Below are 15,820 nucleotides of genomic sequence, written 5' to 3' on the forward strand. Positions count from 1 at the left end.
CCCTCCATAGAGTCCAGGGCCCTTCCTGCCAGCCTGCTGCCTGAGGGGTTTTAAGCGCTGGGTTCCTATGGCTTATCCCGGATTCCCATCCTCCACCCCAGGATGGGGTCTACTCCGCCTGGCTAGAGCGAACAAGTCAAGCCTGGGCACAGACCCACAGATACGCAGTCTCTCGGCTGCTCCTTAGCCTCCTGGCTTAGCAGGCCAGGGCCACCTGCGCTCTGTGAACACAGCACTCGCTTCTCTGAGAATGCCGAGGCAGAAAGGTGGGGCCGGGGCTAAGGTGAGGGTACTGGAGGTGAGGACCTTCATTCTCCAGGCAGCAGGTGGGAAGACGAGAGGCACCGACCACGAAATCAGAAACAAGGGAGTAGATGGGTAGGAGCTCAGAGACGCCAGGCGAGGCGATGAGTCCCAGGCATTGAGCTTAGGGATGGGCAGGCCGCCTCTTCTTCCTTCCAATCTGTCTCCCCAGGGGACCCTCACCGCCCTCTCTAGGGCCTCAGCCCGTCCCCCTCCCCCACAAACCCTGCACCCTCTGCGGATTGGTCCCTGCTCTGCTGGGGGGCGGGCCCGAGGGCCCTGACGTCACGGGCCGAGGGGGGCGGGCGGCTGGGGGAGGGGTGACGGGCCCCGGCTCAGCACCTCGGAGAGCTCCCTCCCCGGCCTTGTTTTGCTCCCGAATCGCCGCCTGGGGAGGGAGCGAGGGGGCCGGACACCAGGAACAGAGGCAGGGGCATGGCCGTGGTGAAGATGAGGGGCCCCGGCGGGCAGAAGGCCCAGTCGTGATCCGGCAAGGGGTCCCGGGCGCCGGGCCGGGTTGGGGGCAGCGGGCGGCGGCACAAGTGGCTGCACATCTGGATGGAAGCGAGCTTTGTCCAGACCACCATGGCTCTGGGGCTGTCCTCCAAGAAAGCGTCTTCCCGCAATGTGGCCGTGGAGCGTAGGAACCTGATCACCGTGTGCAGGTGGGCGCTCCTGGGGGGCGGGGAGAGGGTTAGGCGGGCTGCGGAAGCCTGGACTGACTGTCCCCTTGGGAATGTGCACAGCAGCCGCGGAGAAAAGGGAGGGAAGCAGAGGGTTAAGAGGAGTGTGTCCACTGTCGCTCCCAGGTCCAGAACCCAGACGGGGTTTGTAAGTCTGGTCCCTACCCTTCTAGGTCAAGTCAGGCCTGTGCTGGGCCTGGGGCCTCAGGCGGGAGGGCTGTTTAATTGGCACTGCAGCTTCCTGTGAGAACCAGGAAGTGACATTATGTGAGGGGGAGGAGTAGAGATGGTTGGTTCCCTTGCTGGGAGTGGGCAGCAAGGTGGGCAGAGGGGAAACCATGAGGGGGACCTCAAGAATAATCCCCTCATTTCCACCCCTTGCCAGCCTGGTCTCTTCCAGATGGGCTTTCCTTGGACTTTCCAATATTCAAATTCTAAAGCAGAGAAGGGCAGGGTCAACTGGGCATGCGGGCAAAGCCCCTGAATCTATCCTGCGAAGGGAGAGGGGCAGTGCACATGCTATAGGATGGACTGAGGGCTTGGGTCTCCAGCGTTCAAGGAGAGGAAATTAGAAGGACCATTGTTTCCCAAGGGTGGTACTACTGTAGGGGTGGTGAGTTCTCCCTTGGCTCAGGAAGTGATCCTTCCCATTTCAACTCTGCAGTGACTCACCCTCCATATCCTGCAGCCAGGAAATGGCCAGGTGCTCAGCTACTCTTTCTGCAGCCCCTATCTGCCCTCACCTTTCCCACTAGGATCCCCAAGCCAGCTCGCTTTCTCCACCTGTGACCTCTCATGCCCACAGGGTTTTGCCCTCTCAGGGCAGGGAGCTCTTGGGGGCAGGGCCTCCATTGTCTTCCTTTGCCAGCCCCATCTGCCTGCACACAGGCCTCAGCCCCGCTCCTTCTCCAGGAATCAGTATCCACCTGATGCCCTGGCTCCTGGCTCCCACACCTCCTTCCACATTCCTGGGCACACACACAGGCATCCTGCATCTTTCTCACAGCATCACACCCCTAGTGCCCAGCTCAGTGCTGTGCACATCAAACCTCCTTAAAAGTGTCTGGAACATTATGGAAGGAATGAGTGCAGCAATGCCTCAGCCCAAAGTGCAGGTCACTGCTTCTACCCTCATTTCCCCAAACCCTGTTGGTATTGTATAAAACAAGGATTTCTGTCTCTGAGGCCAGACAATCCTAGGTTGAAGCTCTTACTTCATCAGTTATTAGCTGTGCAACCTTGGGAAGGCTCCTAACCACTTTGGACCTTGGGTGCCTCGCCATCTCCATTTTGGATGTAATAGCCACACCAAAGAATGGTAATAGCATAATCTGTGCAGGAGCCCAGCCCAGTGCCTGTCCTGATGACTGTTCCTGGCCCAGTCTTCACCCTTAACTCATTAAGTTCCTGCCATTTCTCTTGCTTGCCAGGGTAGCTGAGACTCTTGAGTGTAAGGGGAAAAGAGAGAACTCTCCTTGGCCAGGGCTGGAGAAGCAGAAATTCTGGTGGACCGGAGGATGCTTAGAGCTGGCGGGGTTGAAGGATAGAGTTTTGGGGGATCGGGGACATGACAGAGGCTCAGAAACCCCTCGGGCCCCTGCTGCCTCATCACTGTCACGTGGTTCGCCTACAGCTCCCAGAACAGTTCCCTTTAGCAGGCCGCAGGCTCCCCTGGGCCCTGGCCTCCCTATCTCCATGGTAACCTGCAGCAGCCACTGCATCTCCTACCAGGGAGCACACTATGGGGCTCCGGGGGCGATGACCAGCTCTGCAGCACCCTGAAGACAGATACCAGATGGCTGCCATGCTAAATCCAGCCCCAGACCCCCACTGAAGCCTGATCCAGCTCACCAGGGGAAACTATCCAGTTGGAGGCGCATAGTGAGGCCCAGATAATGCCCTAAACACAGGCCCCCTCCCACACAGGCCAACCCCTTACTGCCCTTGCCCAGTAGCCCACGTACACCCACCTTCTCCTAGCCCTCTCTAGGATCTAATCCAAAATTTAATGAGGCAGGTGTCATTGTTCCTGTTTGGACTTGGGAAGAGGGGCCTTAGAAAGGGGCCCAAGGCCATGATGAAACAGGATTTGAATCCAGCAGGCTGCATCCCCATAGTGCAACCCCAAGATTGACCTAGCTCTGATCTTAGGCCAGACCAACTCTAGGAATGGGGGCTAGAGGCTCCACTGTGCCATTGGCCTGAGGCTAGAGTTGCTTCAGAAGCTAGAGTTCCAGGGCTAGAGCTCTGTGAAGGACAGAGGATAGAGAAGCAGGGACTGAGGGCCTTGGGTGACAGCCACCAGGAGGCCACAAGATGTAGAGGGAAAGCAAGGACTTTGGAATTAGACATACCTGCTTGACTCCTCATGAACTGTGTGACTCTGAACAGACTGGTCAACCTCTTAGACCCTCAGTTTCTTTATCTGTAAAGTGGGGATGACGGTGCTAATAAGACCTACCTCCCAGGGCTGTGGTGAGGACGGGTGAGGTGATACTTGCAAAGTATGGTTCTTGGCACATTACAGGGCTTGCTGAATGTAGGAAGAAAAAAGGTTAGTTCCAAGCATCGCCCACATTCCTGGACACCTGCCTCTGTTCTGCCACCCACAACAGGACAATAATGGGATGATAGAGGCCGCATCCTCATCCCTGCCCCACCCCACTGCAGGGATGGCAGGTGGAGACTGCAGGGGTAGAGACTGCAGAGGGAGCCTGAGGCTTTAACAGAGTTGGGAAGGGGCACAGGGGCAGCTTGGCTCTAGTCACTCAGCAATGGTTCCCTTCCTCCCTAAGAAGCTAGTGTCTGAGTCCCCAGCCTTTTCCAGGGATCTGCTGTCAATGCCCCTTCCCACCCAGTGTGCGTATCAGACCCACACCCTGTACCTCCTCCTGCCCCCACGCAGCTCTGCATTGCCTGGTTCTGGGCAGCTGGTGTGTGGGAGTCTGAGCCAGGAAGGAAAAGGGGGAAGTGGGTATCCGTGTGCCAGGAGCCCACCTGGCCATCCAGGGTGCCCATGTGCCATGTGCAGAGTGCCAGTTCACATACCCTAACACAGGTAACCTCTGTCCCCAGAATGGACTGAATGTTTTTCTGGCAACAGCAGAAGAGAGCTCAGGGCAGGGGCCCAAACTGTCTTCTAACTCCTAGTTCACTCCCAACTCTAATAGTGACTTGGACTCTGAAGGGTGGTGAAGGAGGAGGGGGCTCTCAGTACCTCATCTTCCTATATATTGTGTCAGCCCCTCTCATTCCTTGCTCCTGAAGACTATCTTCTCTCCTTTCACCCACTTTGTCAATCAGTATTCCACCTGCCACCCTCTCACACCACATGACGTGGCACCTCATGGTCACTGCTGTCTCACCTGCCTCTCCCTCTCTTCCCTCTGCCTCCTACCACATCCACACTCTTGCTGACCCTTCTCTGCCCATCACTCCCCTTTCTGCCTGACACCCTTCCTCTACCACCATCCCACCCTGTCTCCTTACCTGAAACCCCATTCCCCTGTCTCCCTGCCCCCACTCAGGTTCTCAGTGAAAACACTGCTGGAGAAATACACAGCGGAGCCCATCGATGACTCATCTGAAGAGTTTGTTAATTTTGCAGCCATTTTAGAGCAGATCCTCAGCCACCGTTTCAAAGGTGGGCCTGGGATCCCACCCTGCTGTCCCAACTCCCAGCTTCGTGCTGTCCCTGATGTACTCTATGGATTTCTGACCCCCATCATTAACCCTGGCCCCCAACCTGGACTATGCACAGATGCTCATGCAGAGAGCTGGGAAAAGGGGAGAGGTCTTCTGCCTACAAGCCACATCAATGGGCATGCAGCTCCCTGCTGGCATGTCCTTTGCATACATGCATGTACATGCACATGTGTTTAGGGGAGGCATTATGTGTGTGGGGTGCTGCTTATCCTTATGCATGGGAGTGCCTCAGGACATGGGCCCTCTCCAAACTCCCTGGTCTTGCTGAGCCCCTTCCCTGCCCTGGCTTAGCCTGTGCCCAAGCAGGTCCAGTGAGCTGGTTCAGCTCAGATGGGCAGCGGGGATTCTGGGACTATATCCGGCTGGCCTGCAGCAAAGTGCCCAACAACTGTGTGAGCAGCATTGAAAATATGGAGAACATCAGCACAGCCCGAGCCAAGGTAAGGGGTGAGGGGTGATGGGTGGGCAGGGCTGGGGTGATTGCTCCCTGCTCTGGACACAGGGGGTCTGCCTGCTCCTCCGTCCTTATCCTCTGCCCATGGCACTGAGGAGAAAGGCCACGAGAGGGCTATCCCCAATACTGGACACATGGGTCCCTCTAGGGCAGCAAGTAAGGTGAGCATGCTTTCCAGGGCCGGGCATGGATCCGGGTGGCACTGATGGAGAAACGCATGTCAGAATACATCACCACGGCTCTGCGGGACACCCGGACCACCAGGTCAGACCTCTCAGGCAACTGGGTCCCAGTATGCATGCTCATTGCCTAAACAGTTGATCCTCAGTTCCCGTGGCAACCTTCAGTACCCAGACTACGAGTCCCAGTGCATACCGCTAGTTTCCTTTTTTCAGCCTGGCTTTAAGTCCCAGAAATACACCACCACTATCACTTCTGAATCAAATTCCAGCGCCCATCATCTCCCATCCTGTCATACATAACTCTACCCTTGGACAACCTCTGGAGGAGCCTCAACCATGTGCCCTTTTACTTGTGGGCTTTGCTCCGTGAGTCACAACATATGGCCCTGTAGGCTCTCCAAACAGGGGCAGCAGTTCTGTACTTGCTACTGATGGACCCAGAGTCCCAACATGCAGGCATCAATCCTCTGGCTATGAGTTCACAAGGATCCCGGGAGCAACGGGGTCCCAAGACAGAATATACCGGGCGGCACCTGTGGCTCAAGGAGTAGGGCACCAGTCCCATATGCTGGAGGTGGCGGGTTCAAACCCAGCCCCAGCCAAAAACAGAAAATAAAATAAGACAGAATATACCAGTGTGGGAAAGTGTGTTTGAAGCTGTCTGGGCACAATGGGGTGCAGTATCTCCCCCTCCCAAGTGGCCACACCCAACCTGATGTTTTCACCACATCCTATCCCTAGTCTGCATGTTTCAGAGTTTACATCAATGTATCAGAGCACCTTCTGTCTGCCAAGCACTAATGATTTAAAACTGATTTGAAGAATCTGGGTGACCCGGTACTTGATGGAGAGGAAGTAGCTCAGAGGATTGGGGGGATCTCTTCTCAGGGAACACCCCTTCTAGTAGTAGGTGGGGACTCGAGCTATATCCCCAGGGAGCCTCAGCCTGAGAGGGTGAGACAAGATCCACACCTGAAAGCTAGGCATTGGGAGGAGGGCCGGGGGGAGCCTGCAGTTCCAGCTACTTGGGAGGCTGAGCCCAGGAGTTTGAGGTTGCTGTAAGCTATGAAGATGCCAGGACACTACCCAGGGTGACCGAGTGAGACTCCATCTCAAAAAAAAAAAAAAAGATCCACACCTGAATGAGATCAGGAAGGCAATATCTCCTTCCTTCAGGAAAGGTTTGCAGTAAGGGCACAAAAGAAGTCACGAGGGGTGGGGCTCCCTGGAGGACGCTGCACCATCAGTCCCTCCCACTCTCTCCACAGAAGGTTCTATGACTCTGGAGCCATCATGCTGCGGGAGGAAGCAACCGTCCTCACTGGGATGCTGATCGGACTGAGTGCCATCGACTTCAGGTGGGGTCCGTCTAGATGGTGGTGGTACGGGCTAGTTCCCCCCACCCCCAAATGTCCACATCCTATCTTCTCATACCCGCCTCTGACTCTGTGGCTCCTTTGCCTCCAGCTTCTGTCTGAAGGGCGAAGTCCTGGACGGGAAGACCCCTGTGGTCATCGATTATACGCCCTATCTAAAGTTCACCCAGAGGTGATCAGCCTGATAATTCGGGTGGGCGTGGAGAGGGGGCATGGGGACATCCTGGTTCCACTGCCAAGGGGTCTGGTGTGGGCGTGCGTGGTGGTACGGGGACCGGCTGTGCCCAATGCTCCGTCCCCCAGCTACGACTACCTGACCGACGAGGAGGAGCGGCACAGCGCTGAGAGCAGCACCAGCGAGGACAACTCGCCCGAGCACCCGTACCTGCCGCTCGTCACCGACGAGGACAGCTGGTACAGCAAGTGGCACAAAATGGAGCAGAAGTTCCGCATCGTCTATGCGCAGAAGGTGCGCGGCGGGGGCGGGCGGGGGGAGGGCCGGACCCGCTAGCCTCCGGCGGGACGCGCCCTCCGCCCAGGCTGAGCCGGCGCCCCGCAGGGCTACCTGGAGGAACTGGTGCGTCTGCGCGAGTCGCAGCTGAAGGACCTGGAGGCGGAGAATCGGCGGCTGCAGCTGCAGCTAGAGGAGGCGGCCGCGCAGAACCAGCGCGAGAAGCGGGAGCTGGAAGGCGTGATCCTGGAACTGCAGGAGCAGCTGTGAGCGCCGCCGCCTGCCCTGACCCTACCTACCCCGCTATCCCGTAGGCCCCTTCATCGCCCCATTGACTCTAACACCGCCTTTCCACGGGTCTGGCCAGCTCCACCCCAAGACCCGGCAAAGGCCTTCTACCATTGTCCTCAACTTAAGACTCAGGGACCTTGAACAGTTGGCGCCACATTTTACCCTCAATATACCCGGCATCAGCTAGAGCGGCCATCCGACATTATTGCAGGGACCCCGACATTATTCACACGACTTCTAATGTTACTCAGTGACCTTCAGCGTGACAGCACCCTCCCACTGTTCAGCACTCCTCTGATCTTCATGGACCCCATGCAGGACCTCACGCCCCCCTGACATCACCCTTAACCCTGCCCCTAACAATCCTTGTAACATTTCTTCCTTAAACCTTTTCTTCCTTACCTTTCATCTTGACCCACCCCCAGACTCCCTATTACCGTAACTCCAGGGATTCCCACACTCTTCTCCACTGACAGCCCCGTCACCCCAGCTGACCGCTACAACACTCCTTTACTCCAACTCCCGGTATTAGTGTACCAGCTCCATGACCTCTCCAGCCCAGCATCACCTCCATTGCCTCCCGGGACCCGCCCCCACTTAACTCCAATGTCTTATTCCCATTTTTGCTATTCAGGTTGCATTACTAAGCCCTCCTACACCCCTTCCTGAATCTCCCTTTCCCAATGTCCTCCCACTCCCTGCCAGGCCTGACGACTCCTCCCCCTCCCAGGACAGGTCTGATCCCTGGAGACCACGCCCCTCTGGCCCAGGGTTCCAAGGAACTCACCACGCCCCTGGTCAACCAATGGCCTTCGCTGGGAACGCTCAATGGGGCTGAGGGTGCCAGCAATCCCAAGCTCTACCGGAGGTAAGCCCCTGCCAGGCCCTGCTAGGGCCTGAGTGCACCCTCCCACCAACAGGGAAGAGAGTCACACGAAACCAACTCTACTCTGCCACAGACACAGCTTCATGAGCACAGAGCCGCTGTCAGCTGAAGCTAGTCTGAGCTCGGACTCCCAGCGTCTGGGAGAGGGCAAGCGTGATGAAGAGCCCTGGGGCCCCATTGGTGAGCAACCCCAACGTGTCACCCAGCACCCCTCCAAGAAGGGTTGAGGCAAAGCTTTGGAGTCAGGCCCTGAACAATCTCCCCTCTCTCTCCCTCAGCTCTTTGTGAGAGTTTAACATAGCAATTGAGAGCTTGGTTTGGGACGTCAGGCAGAACCCTACTCAACTCTAGCTATGCCTCCTCTGGCTATGCAAGATCAGCCAATCACTTCACCTTGCCGAGCCCATTCTCATCTGTAAACTGGGGGGTATTGATCAAAATAAGTACCAGGGTGTGGATGGCTTTTGATGTTGTGACATCCTTAAGGGGTTCCCTAACTCTTGAAGATTCCTCAGCCTAACTGATTCACTCTTGTCTCACACACACTGTGAACTACTTGCCTGACCATTGTTTCCCCCTTTTTTTTGGCTGCCAGGAAGCTCAGAACCAAATTAGTGGCTCCCTTCGAGTGAATTCCCAGGACTTCAATGCATGCATTTTGTGTTGACCTCACCCCTGGCTTCATGTTGGTTTTTCCCATCCTAGTTTTTCCCTGTGCCTGGATTTCCTGTCTTCTTTTTTATAACCAACCACACTGTATTGGATGACCCTAGATTTTCTTTAAGACAAGGCAGGCTGTGGACATGTAACCCTGTCACACTGTGTGATTGTCTGTGTGTCTGTCTCCCCACCAGACTGTGAGCTCCATGAGGGCAGGGACTGTGTCTCGTCCATTCTCTGTATCCCCAGTGCTTGGAACAGAGCAAATGCTCAGTGCGTTTAATAAATGGACAAAGAGAGGGATGAACCTCAGGGGGAGACAGAGACATAAAGTGACGATTACAATACAGTGTCCCTAGCACTGTTCATAGCATGGGCAGGTGTTTCATAAGGTTTAACTGAACATGGTAAATGCTCCAGAAGATAATAAAGTCAGGATGGGGGGGGTGGGGCTTGAGGGCTGCCACTCCTTTGCTCACCCCTTTCCAACTCACACACATGCAGACCCATTGGCCCGGCCTCACCCACCCTCTCTCCCCAGGGAAGGACCCCACGCCCTCAATGCTGGGCCTCTGCGGCTCCCTGGCCTCCATCCCCAGCTGCAAGTCCCTGGCGAGCTTCAAATCCAACGAGTGCCTGGTGAGCGACAGTCCTGAGGGCAGCCCGGCACTGAGCCCCAGCTGAGGAACGGCATGGGCAGTGCCAGCCCCATCTGCCAGGGGCTGTGGACACCTGCCACCTTTCTTCAAGTCCTCCAATCCAGACCACCCTCTAGAGGATGCTGTGCCAGTCAGGGCTCTCTTGGGGAAGGCAACTCCTTCCCCTTGCCGGTATTAGGCAGGGGCTGCAATGGGATGTTAGCTGGGTCAGAAGGAAAGGGCACCAAGGCCACAGGGAGCCTATTCTATTCTGGTGATCCCCCCGTGCCTGCCAGCTCCCTTCTGGACTCCCCTCTGCTAATCTCCCCCACTGTCCTCAGGAACTGGTGGTCCAGCGTTGGCACCCCCAATCCCCCCACCTCTCCCATCTGTCCCCTGGAGTCATTACTTTCCCAGCCCACCGGGGCAGTGGTTCTGAGAGGATCAGGCAAATAAAAACCAGAGGACTGAGGGGAGCCTTGTCTGTGAGGAGCTGGGATGGGGCCCCTCCTGAGGCCAGCAGGTGGTGGAGCCAGAGCCTGGCCCATAACCGAAGTTGGACAGAACCAAGGAGGGAGTGGCTTTTGTATGAAGCATTCTAAGTATTAGGTTTGTCTAGGGCAGGAGCAAGACGCATAAGCACCCATTCAACCTGATATTCCTTTTTTGAGCCAGAGCCTCACTCGGTCACCCTGGGTAGAGTGCAGTGGCAACATTGCTCACAGCAACCTCAAACTCTTGGGCTCGAGCAGTCCTCTCACCTCAGCCTCTCAAGTAGCTATAACTACAGGCACTCACTACGAAGCCTGGCTAATTTTTCCATTTTTAGTTAAGATGGGGTCTCGCTCTTGCTCAGGCTGGTCTCAAACTCCTGAGCTCAAGCAGTCCACCAGCCTTGACTTCCTAGAGTGCAAGTTTGACAGGTGTGAGCCACCGCACCAGGCCCTGATATCCTTTAATAACTTGCTCACCCCAGGCTGACAAGAGGCCCAGAACTTCAGGGGCAGGGTAGAGATATGCTCTGGGACTGCCATGTCCTTAAATCAGCCTGAGCATTTCAGCTCTGGCCTAAACATGCAGACCCCACTCAACCTTACAAGTTCCCAGACACACAGCTCCAGTGGTTCTCAACCTTCCCAATGCCACAGCCCTTTAATACAGTTCCTGTGGGTCATGACCCACAGGTTGAGAACCATTCACTGGCTTACGTGCTGCTGTGACTGTCCTCCTCAGCTCTGCCAACAACCCTCAGGCCACCCCTGACAGCTCTGCCAGCCTGACCTCCAGCCCAGCCACTTAACCATCCCTGAAATGCCACCAGCCACAAAGCTAATGTCAAGCAAGCTACCCTCCCTCCTCTACTGTCACTTAATGTTCCCTTAAGCAGAGGTGTCACCACCCTCCACTCTAACCCTAACACAGTGGGTCTCACTAGGTTGGAGAGGGCCTCTTCATGGATGCCACCCAGGGCAGCCAATGCCAGCACCAGGGCCCTTCCCAAGTCTCTTCTTACACAATTCAGTCCTCAAGGACTGCTTTTTCCCAGCCACCCAAGCCCTCCACAGTCACACACACTGAGTAGAAGCTCATCATCTTTAGACTGAAGGAATTAACAGGGATAGGGGAGACTAAGCCAGGCCCAGGGTTTCTGGGCTCCTAGGGACAGGCCCAGCTACAGCAAACACCAAGGGAAACACAAAGCAGGAGGGGAGGATAGGGGACAAATTTGGTCTTGAACTTGGTGGTGGGGAAGTGGTGATCTTTAAGAATCAGAAGAAAAATGTCTGTGAGGATGGCTAGGGCAGCCCCCAGGGCAGCCCTACTCCCAGGGCTCGTTGTCAGGAGGGAAGGGAACCGGTCCCTACCCTCAGTGCTGAGGAAAAGGCACTTGGCTCAGTCTCCTCCTGCTCCCCCCATCTGTGGAAAGATGGGGTCCTTGTCTTCTCGCCCCTTTCAACAGCCCAGGGGCCGGTCCTGGTTGAGCCTCTGGAAGAAGCTTTTGCCGAACTCGTAGGTGCTGATCATGATGGCACAGGAGGGTGCAGCCTTGATGATTCTGGGGAGGAAGCCTGCAGCAAGAGGGGGCCAGGTCAGGGTCCCAGAGGGCCTCCACCAGCTGAGGGCAGGAAAGTACACACACGCACCTGCAAAGAGTCCCCGGGTGCCTGACTCAGCCTGGATCCTTCGCAGCAGCAGCCAGGTGCTACATGAGGCCACATGCAGGGGTGTCACTGCAAATGAGAGGCCAGCTCAGCAGACCCTGACAACCCCACTCACCCTGCCTGCCCCATCCCATCAGGCCGGCCCTCACCTCTCACAGCCTCCCCTGCACCCAGCGCGATCTGTCGCTGGGTCTTCACCACATCAAAGGGTAAAGTCAGCACAGCAGCTACCTGATAGGGTGAGGAGTGGGCTTGGCTCAGGACCCCTCAGCCCGAATCCCAGGGGGTTTCTAGGGCTAAGAGGAACAAAGGCCTCAAGGGGCTGCTAGGGAGGAGCGAGCTCCCTGACACACAGGTGATGAGCCCCTATGTGGGAACTTTCCTCTGGCCATCTCCAACAACACTTAGCCCAGTTACTCACCGTCCCTGAGATGCCACCAGCCACAAAGCTGATGCCCACAGATGTCTGGTCCTTTGGCCTGAGCCCATTCAGCCAGCTCTTCACCAGCTCGTAGTTGAACCAGTACAAGGCTGGGGTTGGGGGGAGCTCTCATTAGAGATGGGGGGCAGTGAGGTGGGCCCCAGACCTCCCATCTTGCACAGACTACTGCTCCCTCCCTAGTTGTGAGGCTTATCTGTTACACGCTGGGCCCTATAACGGGCCACCTGTAGGAGTTAGCCCGCAGGAACCTAGGCAGATACTCTCCTTGCTGGGTCCCTTTCCCAGATGAGAAAACAGACTCAGAAGTGGCTTCATAGTCATCAGTAACAAAGGAGGAACTTGGCAGTAGACCCTTGCACATCATCTCCCTTATCCCAGCCCCTGCTCCCCTGGATGCCTACCTGAGAAGGGCACATCTCGAAGGACAGTGGGACCCCAGCCCAGCCACAGTGAGCGCCAGCCGCCCTGAGCCACTGCAGCGCGAATGCAGGCACCCAGCTCCTGGTATGACACGTGCTGTGCCTGCAGCTTTGTGCGCATAAGCTCCAGGGGGCTGATGACAGTCACAGTGCCCACTGTGGTGGGGGATAAAAGGGAGAGGTCAGGTCACATGCCCTACATCACCCAGCTGCTGCCTCAGGGTCTGGTGGCCTAGAACATTCCCCTCCCCCATAGGGTGGCAGAGGCTGGGGCTGGGAGTGAGGAATGACTGGCTCAGGCATAGTGGGGATAGAGATCAAGGGCTCAGGGCTGTGCTCACGGCGGGCAAGTGCGCCAGCCACCATGGGTGCGTAGAGGTCAGAGATCAAGGCTTGACCACCTAGGAAGGCCTTGAGTTGGTCGTATGCAGTGAAGTAGATGGCGGTAGCTGGTACAGTCATCACCCTGGGACATTGACAGAGGTTAGCTGGAAGTCATAAACATCCCTAGACCACCCAGCCAGCCAATGGAGAGCCAAGGGATTAGTGGGTACCAGGGAGGATGACATGCAGAATCAGGCTACTCACAGAGTGGCTGGGAGGCCGCTCCAGAGAGTCCTGGTGCCCTCATGCCTCACAATCTTCACGAAGGCGTCCTAGCCAAGTGAGCACCAGTCCAGGAAAAAGAAGAAGGACATGAACCAGGCCTTTGATGGGCTGGCCCAAACTAGGCCTTTGTCTGATACCTTCAGCCACTGCCCACAGCCTCAGGTCCTGCGGGAGGCAGTCAGCCTCTCAAGCCTCCACATGCAATTCCCCAGTGGGGAATTGAACCTCCCTTCAAAACTTCATGAAAACTCTTTATCAAATTAAATGGGCTACCTCTAGATGCCTTACACTACCCACTCCTTTCAGGGTCTGCTGCCTAGCCATACTGAACCCCTAGGGAATGGCTGTGGTCCCTCCACTGCTCCTCACCATGGTGCCAGTGAAGCGGGCAGGGTCTTGAAACCAGGTGGCACAACGGGCACCATTTGGGCACAGGTACAGGGGCTCCAGGACACCGTTGCAGTACAGGAGGCACTTCCCTGTGGATTGGAGAGAGGAGGGCACTGGGGAAGGTCAGGGGGCATTAGGATGACAGGACCCTGAAATCTTTAAGTCAGGTGGGGAGTCCCCACCCCTGGATGTCCAACAGAGGATTAGATCCCTCCCTGTATGGACATTCTGCTGGCACATGTGACCTGCTAATCCATGGCTGTGGGGTCCAGTGCTGCACTAGGGACATTGGGACTCTCCCTTCCCGGCACCCTCCCAGGCACCCTGTGACTTGAGGCACTCACGTTTGGCATAGGAGAGGCTCCAGAGTCTAGTGGAAGATGGCAGTTCTAGAATACAAGACAACCCCTCAAGTTAGGAGAGCCCCCAATGCGTCCCAGGGCCCCCATCTCTGGGAGAGCCTGTTTTTGCTCATGCATCACCCTCCATTGGCTCCAAGGTCCAGCACTCACCACTGGCCACCGAGGGGCGCTGAGACTGCAAGCGGACCTTTACCACATCCAGAGGTGTCACTGGGAGAGGAGGAAGGTTTGAAGACTCCTTTCAGGACCCCACTTGTAACCCGCCTCAGAACCAAGCTGCCTTCGATGTCTGGTCTGTCCCAATACCCAGCTGCCCACCCCCCATCTCCCCCGGTCTTACTGAAGAGAGAAGTGACCACAGCCCCGGTGCCTGAGGCCACCATTTGTTGGAGGGGGCTGATGCCCCCAGGGTCCTGGTCAGCCATCTTGTAGCTTCTATCCTGAAAACCAAACCTCAGTCAAATGGAGCACCAGCTCACAACTCAACTCAACTGGAGGGGCAGAAAGAAGACATAGGCACTTTAGGACTTTAAACCACTTTGCCAACGGGGAAATTAAGGCTCACAGGGATTAGCTGACCTACCCAAGGTCACTCCTCCGGGAGCAGTTTGGAAGGAAGCCACTCATTGGTTAATGGCAATAATGGCCCAAAGCCGTTCTCTCACCCACATCACATATGCTTACTCTGCACCTCCTAACTACAGGCTCGGGCTTCTGGCCCAGCGGCCCAAATATGAAAACACCTGAGCAGCCCCACCCCCACTCCAACACCAGGTCCCAGGGGCGGGCACGTGGAGCCCCAAGAGGCGGCGTGGAGAGGTGGGGCTGGACATTGAGGGGAACCGGTAAACTAATCTGATGAAGACGAAGGGCCCGTTGCCCCCTCCGGCCTGCAGACTGGGGTGCCCTGCCCCGCCCCTCGTGGGCCCAGGCAGACTAGGCCCGGCGCCTGCATAGGAAAGACTCTCTCTTTCTTCTCTTTTCGAGTAACAGGCCCGGGGCTCAGGCGAGAGGGCGGAGAGTAACCACAGGGAAAAAGGATCTCTCCTCGACCCTCAGTGACATTCCGTGACCCGGACCCGCGCGAGGGCCGCGGGTGAGCTAGACTACGTCGGCCCGACGGCCTGCGACTGTAGGCCCCCAGCCCTGGCTCCCGGGACCCCCAGAAATCCTATTCCCGCCTCTGCCCCCAGCCAGCCCGCTGCCCGGCCTCGCCCCGCCTACTTCGCTCTAGGCTGGTGCTCGCGCGGCGCGGCGCCCTGGGCTGGGTCGGCCCATAGCCGCTACGCGGCCGGAGCAGGGTCCGCGCGCTCTAGCCTAGCTCTGAGGCCGACGTCTGCGCGGAAAGCGGCTGAATTGGCCCCACCCCCGACCCCACGGTAAGGCCCCGCCTCTTGAGGGCCGACCGGCCACAAGCCCGAAGTAACGCAAGCCCCGCCCACTCGCATCCTCTCGGCCCTGCGGGATTCCAGCCCCTGCACTGGCGACCTACAGAGCTGGCCGCATTCTCGCCTTGGGCTACCTGAGACCTCTGGGCCGAGGTCGCGCTCACCATATCGCGCCTTACCTGGCAGCGCCACCGCGCTGGACTGCGTATTCTCACAATACCCAGGTCCAGCGCTGCTCCACGAGCTCCGGAGACCGCAAGGGTAGCGCCGCGGCGGCGGCGGGTGTGAGCACCCTGCGGAGATCAGACAGCGATGGCGCACGTCACCTGCCGGTCTCTGCGCCGAGCCTTTGCAACTCCAGAAGCTTTATCTAGCATGGATTCGCATCAGCTCTATTCTACAGATGATGGAACGAGCTG

At 57.1% G+C, this 15,820-nt stretch overlaps 2 protein-coding genes across 5 annotated transcripts; one reads left to right on the forward strand and one right to left on the reverse strand.

The window, feature by feature from the left end:
* Nucleotides 1-450: 450 nt before the first annotated feature.
* RUNDC3A (RUN domain containing 3A) lies at nucleotides 451-9,782 on the forward strand. Of its 2 annotated transcripts, none has more exons than XM_053570230.1 (11): nucleotides 451-968; nucleotides 4,514-4,629; nucleotides 4,983-5,131; nucleotides 5,324-5,409; nucleotides 6,596-6,685; nucleotides 6,795-6,875; nucleotides 7,007-7,172; nucleotides 7,263-7,420; nucleotides 8,176-8,313; nucleotides 8,405-8,511; nucleotides 9,533-9,782. In XM_053570230.1, the coding sequence occupies exons 1-11, from the start codon at nucleotides 862-864 to the stop codon at nucleotides 9,673-9,675; spliced, it is 1,341 nt and encodes a 446-aa protein (XP_053426205.1). In that variant the 5' UTR covers nucleotides 451-861; the 3' UTR covers nucleotides 9,676-9,782. The 2 variants fall into 2 exon arrangements, with proteins under 2 accessions (XP_053426205.1, XP_053426206.1); XM_053570231.1 differs by lacking the exon at nucleotides 9,533-9,782 and adding an exon at nucleotides 8,927-9,303.
* Nucleotides 9,783-11,208: 1,426 nt separating this feature from the next.
* On the reverse strand, nucleotides 11,209-15,616 carry SLC25A39 (solute carrier family 25 member 39). 3 transcript variants are annotated; one of them, XM_053570245.1, is made up of 12 exons: nucleotides 15,581-15,616; nucleotides 14,354-14,453; nucleotides 14,164-14,223; nucleotides 13,996-14,040; nucleotides 13,631-13,764; nucleotides 13,241-13,308; nucleotides 12,994-13,118; nucleotides 12,635-12,808; nucleotides 12,213-12,322; nucleotides 11,941-12,022; nucleotides 11,774-11,860; nucleotides 11,209-11,698 (listed from the first exon to the last, which is right to left on the reverse strand). In XM_053570245.1, exons 2-12 carry the CDS (start codon nucleotides 14,436-14,438, stop codon nucleotides 11,583-11,585), a joined length of 1,086 nt encoding a protein of 361 aa, XP_053426220.1. In that variant the 5' UTR covers nucleotides 14,439-14,453; nucleotides 15,581-15,616; the 3' UTR covers nucleotides 11,209-11,582. The 3 variants fall into 3 exon arrangements, with proteins under 3 accessions (XP_053426220.1, XP_053426222.1, XP_053426219.1); XM_053570247.1 differs by lacking the exon at nucleotides 15,581-15,616 and adding an exon at nucleotides 15,238-15,358 and having other exon boundaries at nucleotides 13,631-13,740; XM_053570244.1 differs by lacking the exon at nucleotides 15,581-15,616 and adding an exon at nucleotides 15,238-15,358.
* Nucleotides 15,617-15,820: the final 204 nt, after the last annotated feature.

Source organism: Nycticebus coucang, chromosome 18 (assembly GCF_027406575.1).
Source record: "Nycticebus coucang isolate mNycCou1 chromosome 18, mNycCou1.pri, whole genome shotgun sequence".
Taxonomy (NCBI): Eukaryota; Metazoa; Chordata; class Mammalia; order Primates; family Lorisidae; genus Nycticebus; species Nycticebus coucang.